Here is a 17092-nt window from a genome sequence, read left to right as displayed (position 1 = left end):
ATAGATGTGGAAAGAAAAATGGTAGAATGAGAAGAGGGAATTATTTAGGTCTCTTACAGCCTATCTGGACCTCTTGCTACCTTCCCCATATCATAACGAAAAATTGCTTAAACAGGAGGTACTCTTCTGGTGAATTGCCACATTTATAGTCCAAACTGATTTTCTTAAGTGTCGACTGGAAGCTGAGCCTTGGTTGTCCAGTTATCTTTTTCAATTTCTCCTGTAAGTATCCATTTCCTCTTTCAATGGCACCTGCTCCCTGGGGGTGATAGGAGGCATGAAAGATCCAGTGAATACCCCCAAGTATCTGCCCACTGGTAGGCAGTTGTTACTATAAAAGTGGTGCCACTGTCTGACTGGATGCTCTTGGGAATCCAGATATGTGGTACAGTCCATCTAAGGGTCTTTGACTAGTGCACCCACCCCACCCCCATCTGCTGTGTGGATGAAGATGGCAGTGCCATCCCTTGAAAAGGTATCTACTACAGCCAGTGTCCGATGCCATCCTTATGAGAATGGTAGGGGACCTACCTACACAGTCTATTTGCCAAGACAGACCAGGTCCAGTACCCTTTGCTCTGTGCCCCAGAGTGCCCTTTGCCACTGGCCTTTGTAGCTGGCAGTCTGCCAGGCTTTCTCGACTTTGTGCGCTCAAACAATTTGTCTTGGGACTCAGTCTTGAATTGTGAACCGTTTACCATGCCTTGTGCAATGGGCATCCCAGATCTTATCAGTTTGCTGATTCCACTGATGTTCGTCCAAGAATAACTTTTCCATAGACATCACCTGGGTCACAGACAGGGAGTGTGGATCTTGTATAATCTGCTGCCGTAATGGTATCCTCAAAAAGGCTGAGACTGGACCATCTAGGCATCCCGCTGCCAGGTAACAGCCCAAACTGCCCTGAGTCCGTGAAAATGTAACAGGGTATTTATTGATAGGTCTTTTCAAGGCAAGTACCATAGCTCATAACTCTGCCCAGTGAGCGGAGTTTCTGTGCCTAGTTTTCTTATTTCTCTGCCTGCACCTTGCAGCATATAGGATCATAGTTCCCTGACCAGGGATTGAACCTGTGCCCCTGCGTTGGGGGCACAGAGTCTTAACCACTGGACTGCCAGGGACGCCCCTTCCATGTATACCATGTGTAGTTTTAAACATATTTCTTTGTGTTGCACAACAGTACACCCCATGGCCTTCAACTTAGCTGATCCGTCCATGAAACAGGCCAAGGCGTTATCAGGAACCTCAGTGTGTTGAAGCCCCTAAGAAACCCAAGGTTTAAGTGTATACTTTGCATTTGAATCAGCACATCTAGAGGGTGCTAACCACTTAATGCTAGGTTTACTTCTTTCCTGGACATTGTTCTCATTTCTTTCTCCACCCCCCCCCCCTTTTTTTTTGCCTTGCCGTATAGCTTGTAGTATCTTAGTTCACTAACCAGGGATTGAACTCAGGCCACAGTAGTGAAAGTACAGAGTCCTGACCGCTGGAGCACGAGGGAATTCCCCTGGCCTCCTCCTTTCTGACTCATCTCATGAGAGGCATCAGGGTACAGCAGCGCTTTGCTTTGTCCATCTCTCAGTGTCCACCAGGACTCGAAAACTAGCCAGGCTGTATCTTTCAAGTGGAGTGTTCCAAGTGGTGATGTCAGGCAAGCACCATGTCCAAACCCTAGAGAGCCAGTGCCTAGTGGCCACATAACTTTGCCACAGGCTCCTGTCTGCATAATTGTTAGTCCCTGACACAGGCCTTGGAGATGACCATCATCACGTTCAGATGGCATTCTCCCCTGAACGTATGTGCATCTATGTCCAAATTTCCTCTTTTTATGGGGGCCCCAGTCATACTGGATTCAGGTCCACCCTTATGACCTCATTTTAACTGGATTACTTCTATAAAGACATCATCTTAAAATAAGGTCACATTCTGAGGTACTAGGCTTAGGACTTCAACAGATAAATTTGCCAGTGGGACCCAGTTCAAGCCATAACACCCTGTCTTAGCCTGCAGGGCATTTATCTCAATCTGTGTCTAGGCTTCCATTCTGGAAAATTGGTTGTCTAGAACCAAAGAGTTTTCCAGCATCTCTCTTTGGGGCACAAGAGAAGATCTAACTGTCCCTCAAAGATTGATGGTACCCATTGAATAAACTGCTCCACCTAACCCTGAGTGACTATCTCATCATCTGTGCACTCATGATTTCCACTATAAATCCAGGCCTGAGTTACAGTGGCCCTTCAGGAAGTTATAGTTTCCCTTCTTGTCATTTGTGGGTGATTGTGAGATGATGGTTTCATTGTGGATGTAAAGACTCACTGCAACAAGCCCTAATTAGTCTTTACCTGTTCTTCTTCCACCCTCATGTCATCAGTAAGGTGTTCATGACCAGAGTGGCTAGGAGCTTCAGTTCAGTTCAGTTCAGTTGCTCAGTCATGTCCGACTCTTTGCAACCTCATGTACTGCAGCACACCAGGCCTCCCTGTCCATCACCAACTTCCTGAGTTTACTCAAACTCACATCCATTGAGTCGGTGATGCCATCCAACCTTCTCATCCTCTGTTGTCCCCTTCTCCTGCCTTCAATCTCTTACAGCATCAGGGTCTTTTCAAATGAATTAGTTCTTCACATCAGGTGGCCAAAGTATTGGAGTTTCAGCTTCAGCATCAGTCCTTCCAATGAATATTCAGGACTGATTTCCTTTAGGATGGACTTTTTGGATCTCCTTGCTGTCCAAGGGACTCTCAAGAGTCTTCTCTAACACCACAGTTCAAAAGCATCAATTCTTTGGTGCTGAGCTTTCTTTGTTGTTCAGCTCTTACATCCATAGATGATGACTGGAAAAAGCATAGCTTTGACTAGACGGACCTTTGTTGGTAAAGTAATGTCTCTGCTTTTTAATATGCTATCTAGGTTGGTCATAACTTTTCTTCCAAGGAGCAAGCATCTCTTAATTTCATGACTTCAGTCACCATCTGCAATGATTTTGGAGCCCCCCAAAATAAAGCCTGTCACTGTTTCCCCATCTATTTGCCATGAAGTGATGGGACAAGATGCCTTGATCTTACTTTTCTGAATGTTGAGCTTTAAGTCAACTTTTTCCAGTCTCCTCTTTCACTTTCACCAAGAGGCTCTTTAGTTCATCTTCGCTTTCTACCATAAGGGTGGTGTTATCTGCATATCTGAGGTTATTGATATTTCTCCTGGCAACCTTGATTCCAGCCCTCAGTTCAGTGTCTCTCATGATGTACTCTGCATATAAGTTAAATAAGCAGGGTGATAATATACAGCCTTGACGTACTCCTTTGCCTATTTGGAACCAGTCTGTTGTTCCATGTCCAGTTCTAACTGTTGCTTCTTGACTTGCATACAGATTTCTCAGAAGGTAGATCAGGTGTCTGGTATTCCCATCTCTTTAAGAATTTTCCACAGTTTGTTGTGATCCACACAGTCAAAGGCTTTGGTGTTGTCAATAAAGCAGAAATAGATGTTTTTCTGGAACTCTCTTACTTTTGTGATCCAGTGGATGTTGGCAATTTGACCTCTGGTTCCTCTGCCTTTTCTAAATCCAGCTTGAACATCGGGAAGTTCACGGTTCATGTACTATTGAAGCCTGGCTTGGAGAATTTTGAGCATCACTTTGCTAGCATGTGAGATGAGTGCGATTGTGCAGTATTTTGAGCATTCTTTGGCATTGTCTTTCTTTGGGATTGGAATGAAAACTGACCTTCTCCAGTCCTATGGCCACTGCTGAGTTTTCCAAATTTGCTGGCCTATTGAGTGCAGCACTTTGACAGCATCATCTTTTCGGATTTGAAATAGCTCAACTGGAATTCTAGGAGCTTGAAGTCAGTCATTAGGTCATGATTTGATTTCCATGCCTTCTCAACCAGCAGAACTGGTGTGGCTTTTACATCTGCTACTGGGAGCAACCAAACTTTTAGAGTCTCGTTAGATTTTTAGCCAAATCTATCTCCAGTTTCTCCTTTCCTGCTCCTTGTAAGAAGGGATCTCAGTCTATCTCTGAGGAGCTGACTGCCCTGGATGAATAAAGAGCATTTTTGTATGGTCACAACCTCCTGTGTTAGCCAGGCGGTTTCACTTTCCTGGTGATACAGAATGGAGAGGAACAATCATGGAATGCTTGTAAAAAATTGTATGGGGCTCTTTCCCCTTTAAAAGGACTTCCCTGGTGGCTCAGATGGTAAAGAATCTGCCCGCAGTGCAGGAGACCTGGGCTTAATCCCTGGGTTGAGAAGATCCCCTTGAGAAGGGAATGGCTACCCACTCCAGTATTCTTACCTGGAGAATTCCATGGACAGAGGAGCCTGGCAGGCTAGTCTATGGGATCGCAAAGTCAGACACGACTGAGCAACTAACACTTTTCTCTTTAACTCTAAGCACCAGTAGAATTCATTAGGCTCTCAGGACAATGGTCAAGAACTCCTGTCCCCTTGTTGCTAAGTACACCAGCAATCAGGTCCTGCCACTGCCCACTGGGATCCCATTCCGTACTTTGTGAGTGGGCCTGCTGGGGCCCCACTTTCTTTTTTCTGAAAGGATGTTGTGACTCTATCAGCGTTGGGGAGGTGGTTGTTGTTCAGTCCCTAAGTCGTGTCTGAGTCTTTACAGCTTCCTCAGCTGCAGCTTACCGGGCTCCTGTGCCCTCCGCTCTCCCCCAGAGCTTGCTCAAGTTCATGTCCATTGAGTCGGTGATGCCATCTAATCGTCCCATCTTCTGCTGCCCTTTCTCCTCCTGGCTTCAATATTTCCCAGCATCAGGGTCTTTTCCAACGAGTCAGCTCTTTGCATCAGGTGGCCAAAGTATTGGAGCTTCAGCTTCAACATCAGTCCTTTCAATGAATATTCAGGGTTGATTTCCTTTAGGATTGACTGGCTTAATATCCTTGCAGTCCAAAGGACTGTCAAGAGTCTTCTCCAGCATCACAATTCAAAAGCATCCGTTCTTTGGTGCTCAGCCTTCTTTATGGTCCAGTTCTCACATCTAATACCTGACTACTGGAAAAACCATAGCTTGGACTATATGGACCTTTGTTGGCAAAGTGCTGTCTCTGCTTTTTTATACTCTGCCTAGGTTTGCCATAGCTTTCCTTCCAAAGAGCAAGTGTCTTTTAATTTCATGGCTGCAGTCACCGTCAGCAGTGATTTTGGAGCCAAAGAAAATAAAATCTGTTATTCCTTCCTCTTTTCCTCTTCTATTTGCCATGAGGTGAAGGGACCGGATGCATGATCTTAGTTTTTTGAATGTTGAGTTTTAAACCAGCTTTTTCACTTCCTCTTTCACTCTCATCAAGAGGCTCTTTAGTTCCTCTTTATTTTCTGCCGGTGGTTATCATCTGCATATCTGAAATTGTTGATATTTCTCCCAGCAATATTTGGGAGGAGAGGGTTCAAAACCCCATGTAGTCCGTCTGTCAGGAGCAGTAGGGCAGCACCCCTGGAATATGGTTCCTTTTGCGAGTACAGTATTTATATCAGGAATATACTGTTTTTTAGTTGGTAAAAGATAGCAGTTTTTCTTCGACTGCCAGAGGGATTCTGTATTGTCACTCCACCAACATTGTTTCCAGAAACCACCTGACAAGCTCACTCCAAACCTTGTCGGGGCTTAGCAGTCAACCCTGCTGAGATCTTTATCTTGCTAATCAAGATTTCCTTTCCGGGCTTCGCTGGTGGCTCAGTGGTAGAGAACCTACCTACCAACATAGGAGACACGGGTTTAGGTTCGATCCCTGATCCAGAAAGATCTCATGTGCTACGGAGCAACTAAGCCCACGAGCCACAAGTATTGAGCCTGTGCTCCACAAGAGGAAACCACTGCTATGAGAAACCCGCCCACCTCAACTAGAGAGTAGCCCCCCGCTCACCGCAACTAGAGAAAGTCCATGTAGCAACAGAGACCCAGCACAGCCAAAAATAAATAGATAAATAAAATTATTTTTTTTAAAGACATTACACATTTTAAACTTTGGACATGAGAGGAAGTTTCCTAACATTTTGGAAAGTCACATAATTAACATTGTATTACTGGTTTCACATTTTTGCCAAAGTAGTAGGAGGAATGGCCTCAGACTTCTTACTTGCAGAATTACTTTCCCTTTTGTTCTCTCTTCACTGTGATTCTTGCCCCAAACTATTATAGTTGCTTTTTTTTTTTTTTTTTTACAGAAACCCAGACACAGGGATGTAGAGCAGGCACCTCAGGAATTCCACGGTGGCTGGAAGCCCAGGGGTCCAGGGCAGGCAGCCAACCCCACCCACTACCAGAAAGCACAAATTTGCACTTAGTTTCAGTTTTCAGTGGCCGGTTATGGACAAAATAGATAGGACTGTGAGAAGACCCCCTGCTCCTCTGCAGGATGGGTCTACTCTCTCCTAAACTGGCCGCCCAACCCCCTCCACCCACCACCACTTTCCTCCTCCCCTCACACGCTAAAGAACACCCCTAAACAAAAGGGGTCAGATGAGTGCGATGCTGAGTTGTAGAGTACCAGGTTGTTGGGGAGCCCCTGCTAGACGGCAGGAAGAGATTTTATTATCTGTAGCTCTTTTCTAAGAGGGGAGAACAGCACAGCCACATTGGTCAGAACTCAGAGGAGATGGGAAACTCTCAGGGTACCAGGACTTATGCTTGTCAGGAGATATAGGGGACATAGGGAGGGAGATAGCTGGGTGACAGCTACATGTAGGTCTCCAGTTCTGTTATGGGAGGAAAGGGCATTCAGCCTCAGGGAAGGCTGGCGTGGACAAAAAATGTTGCCTGCCGTATCAGTCAACACAGGATACTGTGGTCATCAAGTCATTGGCCACTGGAGCTGCCTGCAGCAATCAGCTGAGAGGGGATCTACGGTAGAAAACAGCAGGATACTGGCCCCAGGTAGCTAAGGTGCATATCAAAGGAATGATTTCAGTGAGCCCAGACTCTTGCATATATGTGGCAGGGACCAAATAAAGGGACAAAGTTGATAATTAAATAATTAATCCTATCAGGGGTTATAAGTAGAAAAAATATGAGATACCCCTGTTAAGTTAATGATTACTTAAAAAAGCAGGTTTACTTAACCACAAAACCGAGCAAGCTTGCTTAATGATCAACAAAACCACGCGATAGAAACATGAGACATGCCCCAAGACAATGAAACAATGATGGCATGAGACCCACAGCCTGCCCAGTGAGCTCAGTAAGTTAGGACATGCTCTCTGCACACATAAAAAGCAATGATTTGTGGGCCTAGCTTGACCACGTAAGGACATGAAAACTCCCTTGCTCAACCTGAAGGAGGAACTAATGGTGGAAGTGTGACGTCTACTCAAGAAAAACAAGAAGGTCTTCTTCCTCCACCCCACTTTTCCTTTGATTATAAAACTGTAGCCCAGTAAGTCCTTGGGGTATAGCATCCTCTCACCTGCCTGCTTGTAAGCCTCACAAACATCCTATTCTAATAAATCCCTTCTCGTTATCCGTTTGCTTCTTGCTGAATTCCTTCTGCACTGAGACATAAAGAACCACACGGAGCTCTTCAGAGAACCCTTAAAATACCACCCAATTGTTTCACATAGAAAAGCACTAAGTTCATTAACTGCAGACGTCAGGTTTTCTTTAAGTAACAGTAATCTTCTGATGTCTCAACTACCTGGGTTTTGTTGCAAAAGCTGTTATATTTACTGTTTCCTCACTTACCTGTTTGGAGCAGTCCCTCAGAGCTATCTGAGAGGCTGCCTTCTGGGCTTAAGTCTTCAGAAATTTCACTGAATAAAACGTAATTCTCAGCTTTTAGGTTGTGTATTTTTCTCAGTTGACACAGGGTTCAAGCCTTTATGTCTGCAGACACATGCAAGATTGGGAAGGTGCCACCGCCAATCTATTACCCAACAAAGTAACACAGCCCCTGTGCTGGAACTGAAACTAGGACAAAAATCTCCTTCCAGGCAATCCTTAACCCCTCAGCTGAAATGAACAGGACAGCTGTGGATGACTGACTTGAGATCAAAACCCATGACAATGAGACAGGCACATTTTTTCCCTATAAAATGACCCTTGTTCTAAAAAAAGGCAAGTAAATATGAGTTGCCTACTGATTATTTGTGATTACATAACACATTTAAAAGAATGTCATTTCGACTTAGTTGAAGTAATTTGCAGAAGTAATACCTGATAAATTTCTGTATTTATCATAGAGAAATCAGAAAATATAAAGACACAAAACAAAGAAAATCCAAATCTTCCATCTCAATACCCTGTACATCTTAAATGTCTGGCACACATAAGTGTTAATAAGCATTTGTGGGCTTCCCTGGTGACTCAGTGGAAAAGAATCCACCTGTTAATGCAGGAGACATGGATTCAGTCCCTGGTTCAGGAAGATCTCACATGCTGCAGAGTAACTAAGCCCATGTGCCACTACTATTGAGCCAGTGCCCTAGAGCCTTCTTGTGCATTGCAACAAAAGAAGCCACCACAATAGAAGCCTGCATACTGCAACTAGAGAGTAGCCCCTGCTTGCTGCAACTAGAGAAAAGCCCACACAGCAATGAAGACCCAGCACAGCCAACAATAAATAAATAGAATTTTTAAAAAAGCATTTGTGTAATGAATGCATAAATATACACATAGTCTTCAAGGTAAGTAGGCTTTAATCCTGCTTGTTTGTCCTTGGTGAATAGACTTCCACACTTTCCCCATGCATCATCCACGTATGTACTTTTTGAATGAAAGCATACCATATACTCACTTTTATAACCTGCCCTTTACTGAAATATGAATATCTTTTACTGTCACTTGACTAACAATTTTTAATGGGTATTGCATTGTGGCTACATGAGAATATACTGAAGCTTACTGTTAGATGTTTAGATTTTTTAATGTATAAAGGTTTGGTAAATATGTCTATCACTAAATATCATGCACATCCTGAATTAGCTCCTTAAAATAAGTTCTAAAATGGAATTGGTGCAGTAAAAGATTTCATCCAGGCCTCTGATATGTATTAGCTGCCAAATCATCCTCCAGAAAAGTCATAAGGGCAACAGTTTTGTGCAATAGGGGGCATTCCCATTTGTAAGAGAAAGACTCTGCCAGTGTCTTCTTCCCAGAGCAAATAAACAGATGAGCAAACACCCCTTAAAACCTGATCTTTAATCCTATATAAGTAGCTGGCAAGGCAAAGGAAAGGTTGGTCTGGTCCTTTCTTCTTCTTGATTCACAAGAGAGGAAGTCTTGGAACCACAGAAGAACCCCCCTCACTCCCTTTCTGTTCTCTCTTTGCTGAGGGGAAATCTCAGCAGGGCCCTTTCTGAGCCTCTGGAGGTTTTAAGTATCACAAACTTCTAGGCTTTTTCTTAGGGGAAATTCACGAAGTATAAAACAACGAACCATTTTAAAGTGAACAATTCAGCAGCATTTAGTGTATTCTTAATGTTATAAAACTACTGCCTCTCTCTAGTTTCATAACTCTTTCAAGTTTTGATACCCTAGAAGGAGACTCTGTCATTAGTCACTCCTCATTCCCCTTCATGCCACCCTTTGGTAAACATTAATCTGCTTTCCATCTTTATGGATTTGCCTTTTCGCATATATAAATGGAATCATACAATATGAGACCTTTTGTCTCAGCTTCTTTCAGTTAGCCTATGTTTTCAAATTTCACCCAAATTTTAGCTTGTATTGTACTCCCGTACTTTGCTCCTTTTTATGGCTGAATACTATTCCATTGTATGTATATCCCACAATTTGCTTATCCATTCATCAGCTGATGACTTTTAGATTGTTTCCACCTTTTGATGACTATTAGTAATCCTGATATAAACATTCCTCTACAAGTCTCTGTGTGGTATATATTTTCATTTCTCTGGAGTATATACCTAGAAATGGAATTGCTGGATCATATGGTAATACTTGATGTTTGATTTTTTGGGAACTTGCCAAATGGTTTTCTGCAGCAGCTGCACTATTTCTATTTTCCCATCAGCAATGTACAAGGGCTTCAATTTCTCCACCTGCTTGCCAACAACTTGTTATATTCAGTTTTTCGGATTTAAGTCATTCTAGGGGATATAACCCCTGGAGAAGGAAATGGCAACCCACTCCAGTATTCTTGCGTGGTAAATCCCTTGGACAGAGGAACCTGGTGGGCTAAAGTCCATGGGGTCATAAAAGAGTTACATACAACTTAGTGACTAAACAACAAGTGGATATAAAATGCTTCCTTTTTATGGTTTTGATTTTCATTCCTTAATGATCAGTGATGTTGAACATCTCTTTGTGTGTTTATTGGTTATTTGTGTATCTTCTTTGGAGAAATGTCAAGTGCTTTCATCCTTTGGAAATTGGATTGTCTTCTTGTTGTTGAGTTTTAAAGAGTTGTCTTTATATTCTGGATATTAAACCCTCATCAGATATATGATTTGCCAATATTTTCTCTCATTCTGTAAATTGTTTATTCACATTCTTGATAATGTCCTTTGATGTGCAAAAGTTTTTAATTTTTATGAAGTCCAGCTTTTCTATTTTTTTCCTTTTATTGCTCATATGTTACTATTCAAATCTAAGAATCCATTGCAAAATCCAAGATCATGATGATTTACCACTGTGCTTTATTCTGAGTTTTATACTTTTAGCTCTTTTATTTAGAGTTTTGGTCCATTTTGAGTTAATTTTTGTATATGAAGTAAGGTAGGAGTCCAACTTCACTCTTTTGCACTTGGTTATCCATTTGTTCTAACACCATTTATTGATGAGATTGTTCTTTTCCCCCTGAATGATCTGGGGACTCTTGTCAAAAATCAACTGACGATAGATATTTAAGTTTTTTCTGGATACCCTTGATTCTAGTCCATGGGTATATATGTGTATCATTATGCTATTACCAAACTGTTTTGATTACTGTAGCTTTGTAGTAAGTTTTAAAATCAGAAAGTGTGAGTCTTCCATCTTTGTTTTTCTTTTTAAACACTGTTTCAGGTATTTAGGGCTCTTACAATTTCATATGAATTTGAGGATTGGTTTTTGAGAAAAGCCCATGAAAATTTTAATGGAGATTGCATTGAATCTGTAGGTCATTTTGGGGAGCAGTGCTATTTTAACAGTATTAAGTTTCCAAATCTGTGAACACAGGATATCTTTCCATTTATTTAGGCCTTTAATTTCTTTCAGCAGTGTTTTGTAGTCTTCAGTGTACAAGTGTTTTACCTCCTTGGTTAAATTTATTATTAGTAATTTTATTCCTTTGGATGTTATATATTAGTTTACTCTGGCTGCTCTGACAAAATACCACAACCTGGGTGTCCTAAACAACAAAAATTAATTTTTTCACAGTTCTGAAGGCTGAAAGTACAAGATAAGGTACCAGCAGAGTTGATTTCTGGTGGGAGTCTTTTTCTAACAGGGGTAGAGTGGGCACATGCCCATTAGCTGGAGACTGTTAGTGTGACACCCTTAGCACAGTGGTTTGAGGTCCCACTCTACCAACAGTGGACCTCACTGTGGTCCTTGCGGTAAAGGGTACAGTAAGAGGTGGATCATGGCCTTCTCCCCGGGGCACTCCAGGTCCTCAGGCCTTGGGGCTGGTGATCTAGAGAGGCCCAGGGACAGGCTGAAGGCTGGGGCTATGTCCTGAAGAGCTCCTGAGCCCTTGCAAGGGCCACCCGCTGGGTGGGCCCAGGCTTCAAGGCAGCAGTGAACCTCTCCCCCATCCCCGCCTCTGCAACCTAATGTCAGTGGCAGTATTCATGGGTCACAGTCCATGGAGGCCTCAGCAACTGGAATATATGGACACCGCCATTAAAGTCACCTTCATCCAACTTCAGGCTCGTCTTTCAAGTTTCAAAAATAGGTACAGCTTAGATTGGTTATCTACTCCTAGGAGGTGACCAGAGGTCAGGGTTAAGTTAAAAAGACATTTCACATCACTACTTCAGGTCCATCTTTGTGGTTGAGGCTATTTTCAAAGAAGGGCAATTCTTGTGAGCTGGTTGGTATTTGCTACAACATGTATTCCTATTGATCCTATATAAATGATTGTCTCCAGTTACGTGAAAAGCCTGAGGGCCAGCTCAGTCCTGGGCACCTGGCTCCCTCAGTGATGACAGCTGGGCTGAGCCTGGGAACCTGGCCCTGAAGGCACCATCAGCTGAGAACTGCCTCTTTGGCCAGGCATGGGCACTGGCAGGAGGACCCAGACTGGGTACTAGATGAATGCTGCTGAACAGGGCAATGAGCCCACACAGGGACCCCCTCCTGTTAGCCAGGGCCTGGATCTGAGAGGGTGAAAGTTGAGCCATGGGACCTTGCCCGTTTTTCCTCAGAATAGAGAATAATATTTGTTTTTGGTGGAGGTTTATAGGTACATGGTGACCTGACTGTGATCTGACCTCAAGAATAAAGGATCTGACACCAAGAAATTTTTTTTTTTTTTGGACATCAAGAAATTTGCAACAACTAAACCATGCCCTGGGCTTCCCAGGTGGCGCTAATGGTAAAGAACCGGCCTACCGATGCCGGAGATATAAGAGACCTGTAGTTCCATTCCTGGGTTGGGGAGACCCCCTGGAGGAGGACGTGGCAAGCTACTCCAGTATTCTTGCCTGGAGAATTCCATGGACACAGGAGCCTGGCAGGCTACGGTCCATAAGGTTGCAAAGAGTTGGACGTGACTGAGCAACTAAGCATACATGCACAACCATGCCCCTCCTTCTCCTTCATCTTTCTTATAAAAGGGCTTTGCTGAAAGCTTTCAGGAAGTTCAGGGTTTTTAAGGCCTGAGCCACTCACTTATCTCCTTGCATGGCCCTGCAGTAAGGTTTTCTCTGCTCCAAATTCTGATGTTTTGGTATTTTTGGGCCTCTTTGTGCATTGGGCACACAGACTTGCATTTGGTAACAGTTTTTCTGGTTTGCAGACAGCTACCTTCTCCCTGTGTACTTAAATGGTCTTTGCTTGGTGTGTGTATGTGTATGTTCACACACACAGAGAACTCTCTGATGTCTCCTCTTAGGAGGATACTTACTCATCCTACTGCATCAGAGCCCCACTCTTATTTAATCTTACTTTCTTAAATGTCTCTTCTCTAAATACACACTGAGGGTTGGGACTTCAACCCATGAGTTTTGGAGAAATGCAAACATTCAGTCCATAAAAGATGCTATTGTAATTAGCTATTAGAATTATTCTCTTAATTTCCTTTTCTGATTATCCTTCTAGGCTTTTTAAAATTAATGCCTGCCCCAGTGGAGCCCTTGTTACCAGTGTCCTATGTATCCTCTCCCCTGCTTCCTTTCTGACTCTGTCTCATAAACTCTGTTTTATCTGCAGCTTTTTATTCTCCCACTTGATTCGTTGGCAACTGCTAAATATTTACTGAGTGCCTGTAATGTGTTTATCAGTGTGTTTAGCAGTAGGGGAGGTATAAGGAAGTACAACATGGGTCCTGCCCTTGAAAACTTTCAATTTAGTTAAAGAAACACACATCTACAAAATAATTTGGGAAATGAACTTCCTTGGTGGTTCAGTGATTAAGACTTCACGTTCCAATGCAGGGGATATGAGTTTGCTCCCTGTTCTGGGAACCAAGATCCTGCAAGCACCTCCGGCAAAAAATCAATACATAAAATACAAGTGGTATTGTAACAAATTCAATAAAGACTTTTTAAATAGTTCACATAAAAAAAATCTTTAAAAAAATTAAGGAACCATTTATAAGTAATCCAATCCTTAACTATGTGACTTATGCCTTAGGATGTAAATAAACTGTAAAAGAGTAGGTCACAGCAGTATCCCCAGCCCCTAGATCAGTATAGGAGGAACAGGATATGAGCTCAATAAATGAGTATTAAATGAATTTAATACTGTCCAGCTTTGGAATTTCACCTGGCAGAGGCTAGCCCTCCCATTCATCCTGGAAGATGATCCCCAGGGGACTCTGGTCTGCAAAGGGGCATTTAGATAGGACCTATCTGAGAACGCTGGGGCTCTCTAACTGGTTCAGGTTACGGCTTAATGGTAGGCTCACAGACATAGCACACATCTCTCAGCAAGTATTCTGGTGTCTTTCTAAAATAAGTTCTTACTAAAATAGATCCTTGTTAAGTTCCACCGAGTAAACTAACTGAGAAGAGGAGTATGAAGGAAGAGGGAAGAAAGCGATGCCTAGGCATGGGGGAAAATGTCCCAGAAAATTCCAAACCAATAGTCAGGAAGTGGTGCCAGGAGCTTTGGATTCCAGGCAAGAAGTGGTGCCCAAGCTTATTGATCTAGTCCTTTAAAATATGTTTTTTTTCTGATTCCAAGATGAAGGTATAATCCTTGAAAAACAAATCACAGTATAAAGAAGAAAGTATATCTATAAACCATGACTCAGAGATAAGCATTGTTTGCATCATTGTATAAAAACACTACATGTCATTTTACTTGAACTTAACAGAAGGAAAAGAAATCAAACTTCAGATAAGAACCTAGTATTTAATGTCAACAGTAAGACCCAGTAAAATTGATGATTCTAGGAACTATGAGTTCTATAATTTGCATAATAGATCTCTTCTCTATAATTCAAAAAAAATGTTTATTTATTTTATTTTTGGCTCTGTCAGGTCCCAGCTGTGGCATGAAGGTTCTCTGTGGTATCTTTCAGTACGGTGGGCGGGCTTCTCTCTAGCTGTGGCACACAGCTTGGTAGTGGCAGCAAGTGGGCTCAACTGCCCTGTGGAATGTGGGATCTTAGCTGCCAACCAGAGATCAAACCCGTGTCCTCTTCATTGAAAGGCAGATTCTTAACCACTGGACCACCAGGGAAGACCCTTGTCTCCATAATTATAATGTTTCTTTTATAGAAACCCTTTGGACTAATTTTGATATTGGAACACATCTGATCCTCTTAAAACATATTCAGTAACAGATTATGAAAGATGTGTACTTGGGAAACCACTATGTTTCATTTTATTTCAGTTTATAGGTGTAATGTAGCTAATAAATTTAATCTTAGTATTTCTGGATTTAAAAAAAATTTTACCTCCCCCTGCCAAAACATACTATTTTCTCCCTTATTTTCAACAACTATAAAAACATCATCCATTGCTATGTCAATTTCATAGATGTTATGTGTCTCAACTGTCAAATGCTTTAGAAATTCTAAAATAAAATATTGAGCATTACTTTCCTTAACACAGCTAATAAAATTTTTTATTAAAAAAATTCATACCACAAAGTTTACTTCATACTTACATCTTGATTTTCTCATTCAGCTTCTTATTTTTCCTGGCATTTCTAATTGTTTCTTTTTTCTTACTGGTTACATGAGATGCTTATCTGCTCATTAGAAGCAAACTGCAGGAAATTTAAATGCCTTGTATGACAGGAGGTACCAGAGATTCAGGTTGGATCCCTGGGTTGGGGAGATCCCCTGGAGTGGGAAATGGAAACCTGCTCCACTATTCTTGCCTGGGAAACCCCCTGGACAGAGAAGCCTGGCAGGCTACAGTCCATGGGGCTGCAAAGAGTCAGACATGACTGAGCAGCTGAGCACACACATATGAAGGGGCCATAGGCATTCTACTACACGTCACTAAGGGCTCAGTTTCCCTAAAACCCTGGACCCCCAATATCCATACCTCAGCATACTCCAGTTTACCAGGTATCTCATTTTTCCAAAATTCCTTTCTTCTAAGACCTCAGTTCCCCCAGTTCTGCCAGCTACTCGTTGCTCTCAATACTTTAACTCCTGTGTAACCGTTTTTCCCAGCGTTCTCCCTTCACGACTACGGGCCATCCCAGCACTACCTCCCGCACAGTGAGTTTCGCCCAGCCCACCTGCTCTGGGGTGGCCATCGGACATTTCCTCTGTCCTGGTTCTCCTCCCCAGGAAGTGCCTGCTTGCCTCGGCCATGATGACTCAGCTTTGGTTGACCCCCACAGGTGCTGAACAAGGCCAAGTACGGCCCAATATGGATAAACCGAGTAGGGCCGCAGATGCACGTGAACCTGGCCAGTGCTCCACTCCTGGAGCAAGTGATGCGCCAAGAGGGCAAGTACCCAGTACGGGACGACATGAAACTGTGGAAGGAGCACCGGGACCAGCAAGGCCTGTCCTATGGGCCCTTCACCACGTGAGCTGGGGCCAGAGGGACTGGAGGAGGGCCCCAGAGGGCCAGGCCCAGGAACAGTGGCACTCGGCAGCCAGAGGATAATGGGCAGAGTAGGATCTCCCTGTGTCCTCTGAGCCTGAGTCTAGAAAAAAGCCTGTGTGTCTAGAAAGCGGTGGTTGGGCTGGACTGAAGCCCGTGGACCATTCACTGACTTTTCCACTAATGTATCCTATAACTATGAACAAATGAATAATATACCCTCCTTGGGCTTATGTTTCTTATGTATAAAATGGGAAGCTTGAATTACAGTATCTCCAAGGTATCTTTCAGACCTTTCAAGCTCCATGATTCTGTATTATGGTTGAAAATATACTAACTCAAATCGTACTGGGATATATTTACTTATAGTTGAAAAAAAATAATAGCAGCTCCATATTAGTTGGGAGGGCTCAATTTAATTTTAAGAATATTTTCCAAATTATGTATTATATGCTTGTTGTTGGTTATAACTTTCATGGATGCTCTCAGCACAGAGAGATACGTGTAGGTTTTAGCCTCAAAGTCATACCTAAATAAGTTAAGATTATTTTGGCAGTGACACATTGAAAGAGTGTATTATATATTCAAATACCAATTAAGGTAAATAACTGAGAATCATTGGTGATAAACCATTCCCAGTGCCACAACTTGTAATTGGATATGTTACAGGTGTCTTTTTGCTAGTGTGTTAAAAGAGCTTCCAAAACAATGAATGGCTTTTTATTTTCCCTAGATGTCTGACATCCACATTTTTAAAGTCATTTTTTTAAGGGATTAAAGTTGATCCAGGTGGTTGAAGTAATAGCAACAACACTGGTAATAGCTAAGTGTTTGTGACATGCCAGGCATCAGGCAAGTCTCTTTACATTTATTATTTCATTCTAACCTCACAACAAGGCCATGAAGTAGATAGTATTATTAATCCCCATTTTACAAATAAACTGAGGCCTAGAAGGTTTGG

At 42.6% G+C, this 17092-nt stretch overlaps 1 protein-coding gene across 1 annotated transcript in view; it reads left to right on the top strand.

Annotated features, from left to right (window-relative positions):
- Positions 1–17092, top strand: part of CYP27A1 (cytochrome P450 family 27 subfamily A member 1) — a 39173-nt gene that overhangs the window by 16019 nt on the left and 6062 nt on the right. Inside the window, exon 2 of the mRNA XM_065927658.1 lies at positions 15923–16113. Coding sequence (XP_065783730.1) covers positions 15923–16113 — 191 coding nt within the window. The remainder of the gene's footprint in view (positions 1–15922; positions 16114–17092) is intronic.

Source organism: Muntiacus reevesi, chromosome 3 (assembly GCF_963930625.1).
Source record: "Muntiacus reevesi chromosome 3, mMunRee1.1, whole genome shotgun sequence".
Lineage (NCBI taxonomy): Eukaryota > Metazoa > Chordata > Mammalia > Artiodactyla > Cervidae > Muntiacus > Muntiacus reevesi.
The sequence above is the reverse complement of the archived record's forward strand: the minus strand, read 5'-3'. Positions and strand labels throughout refer to the sequence as shown.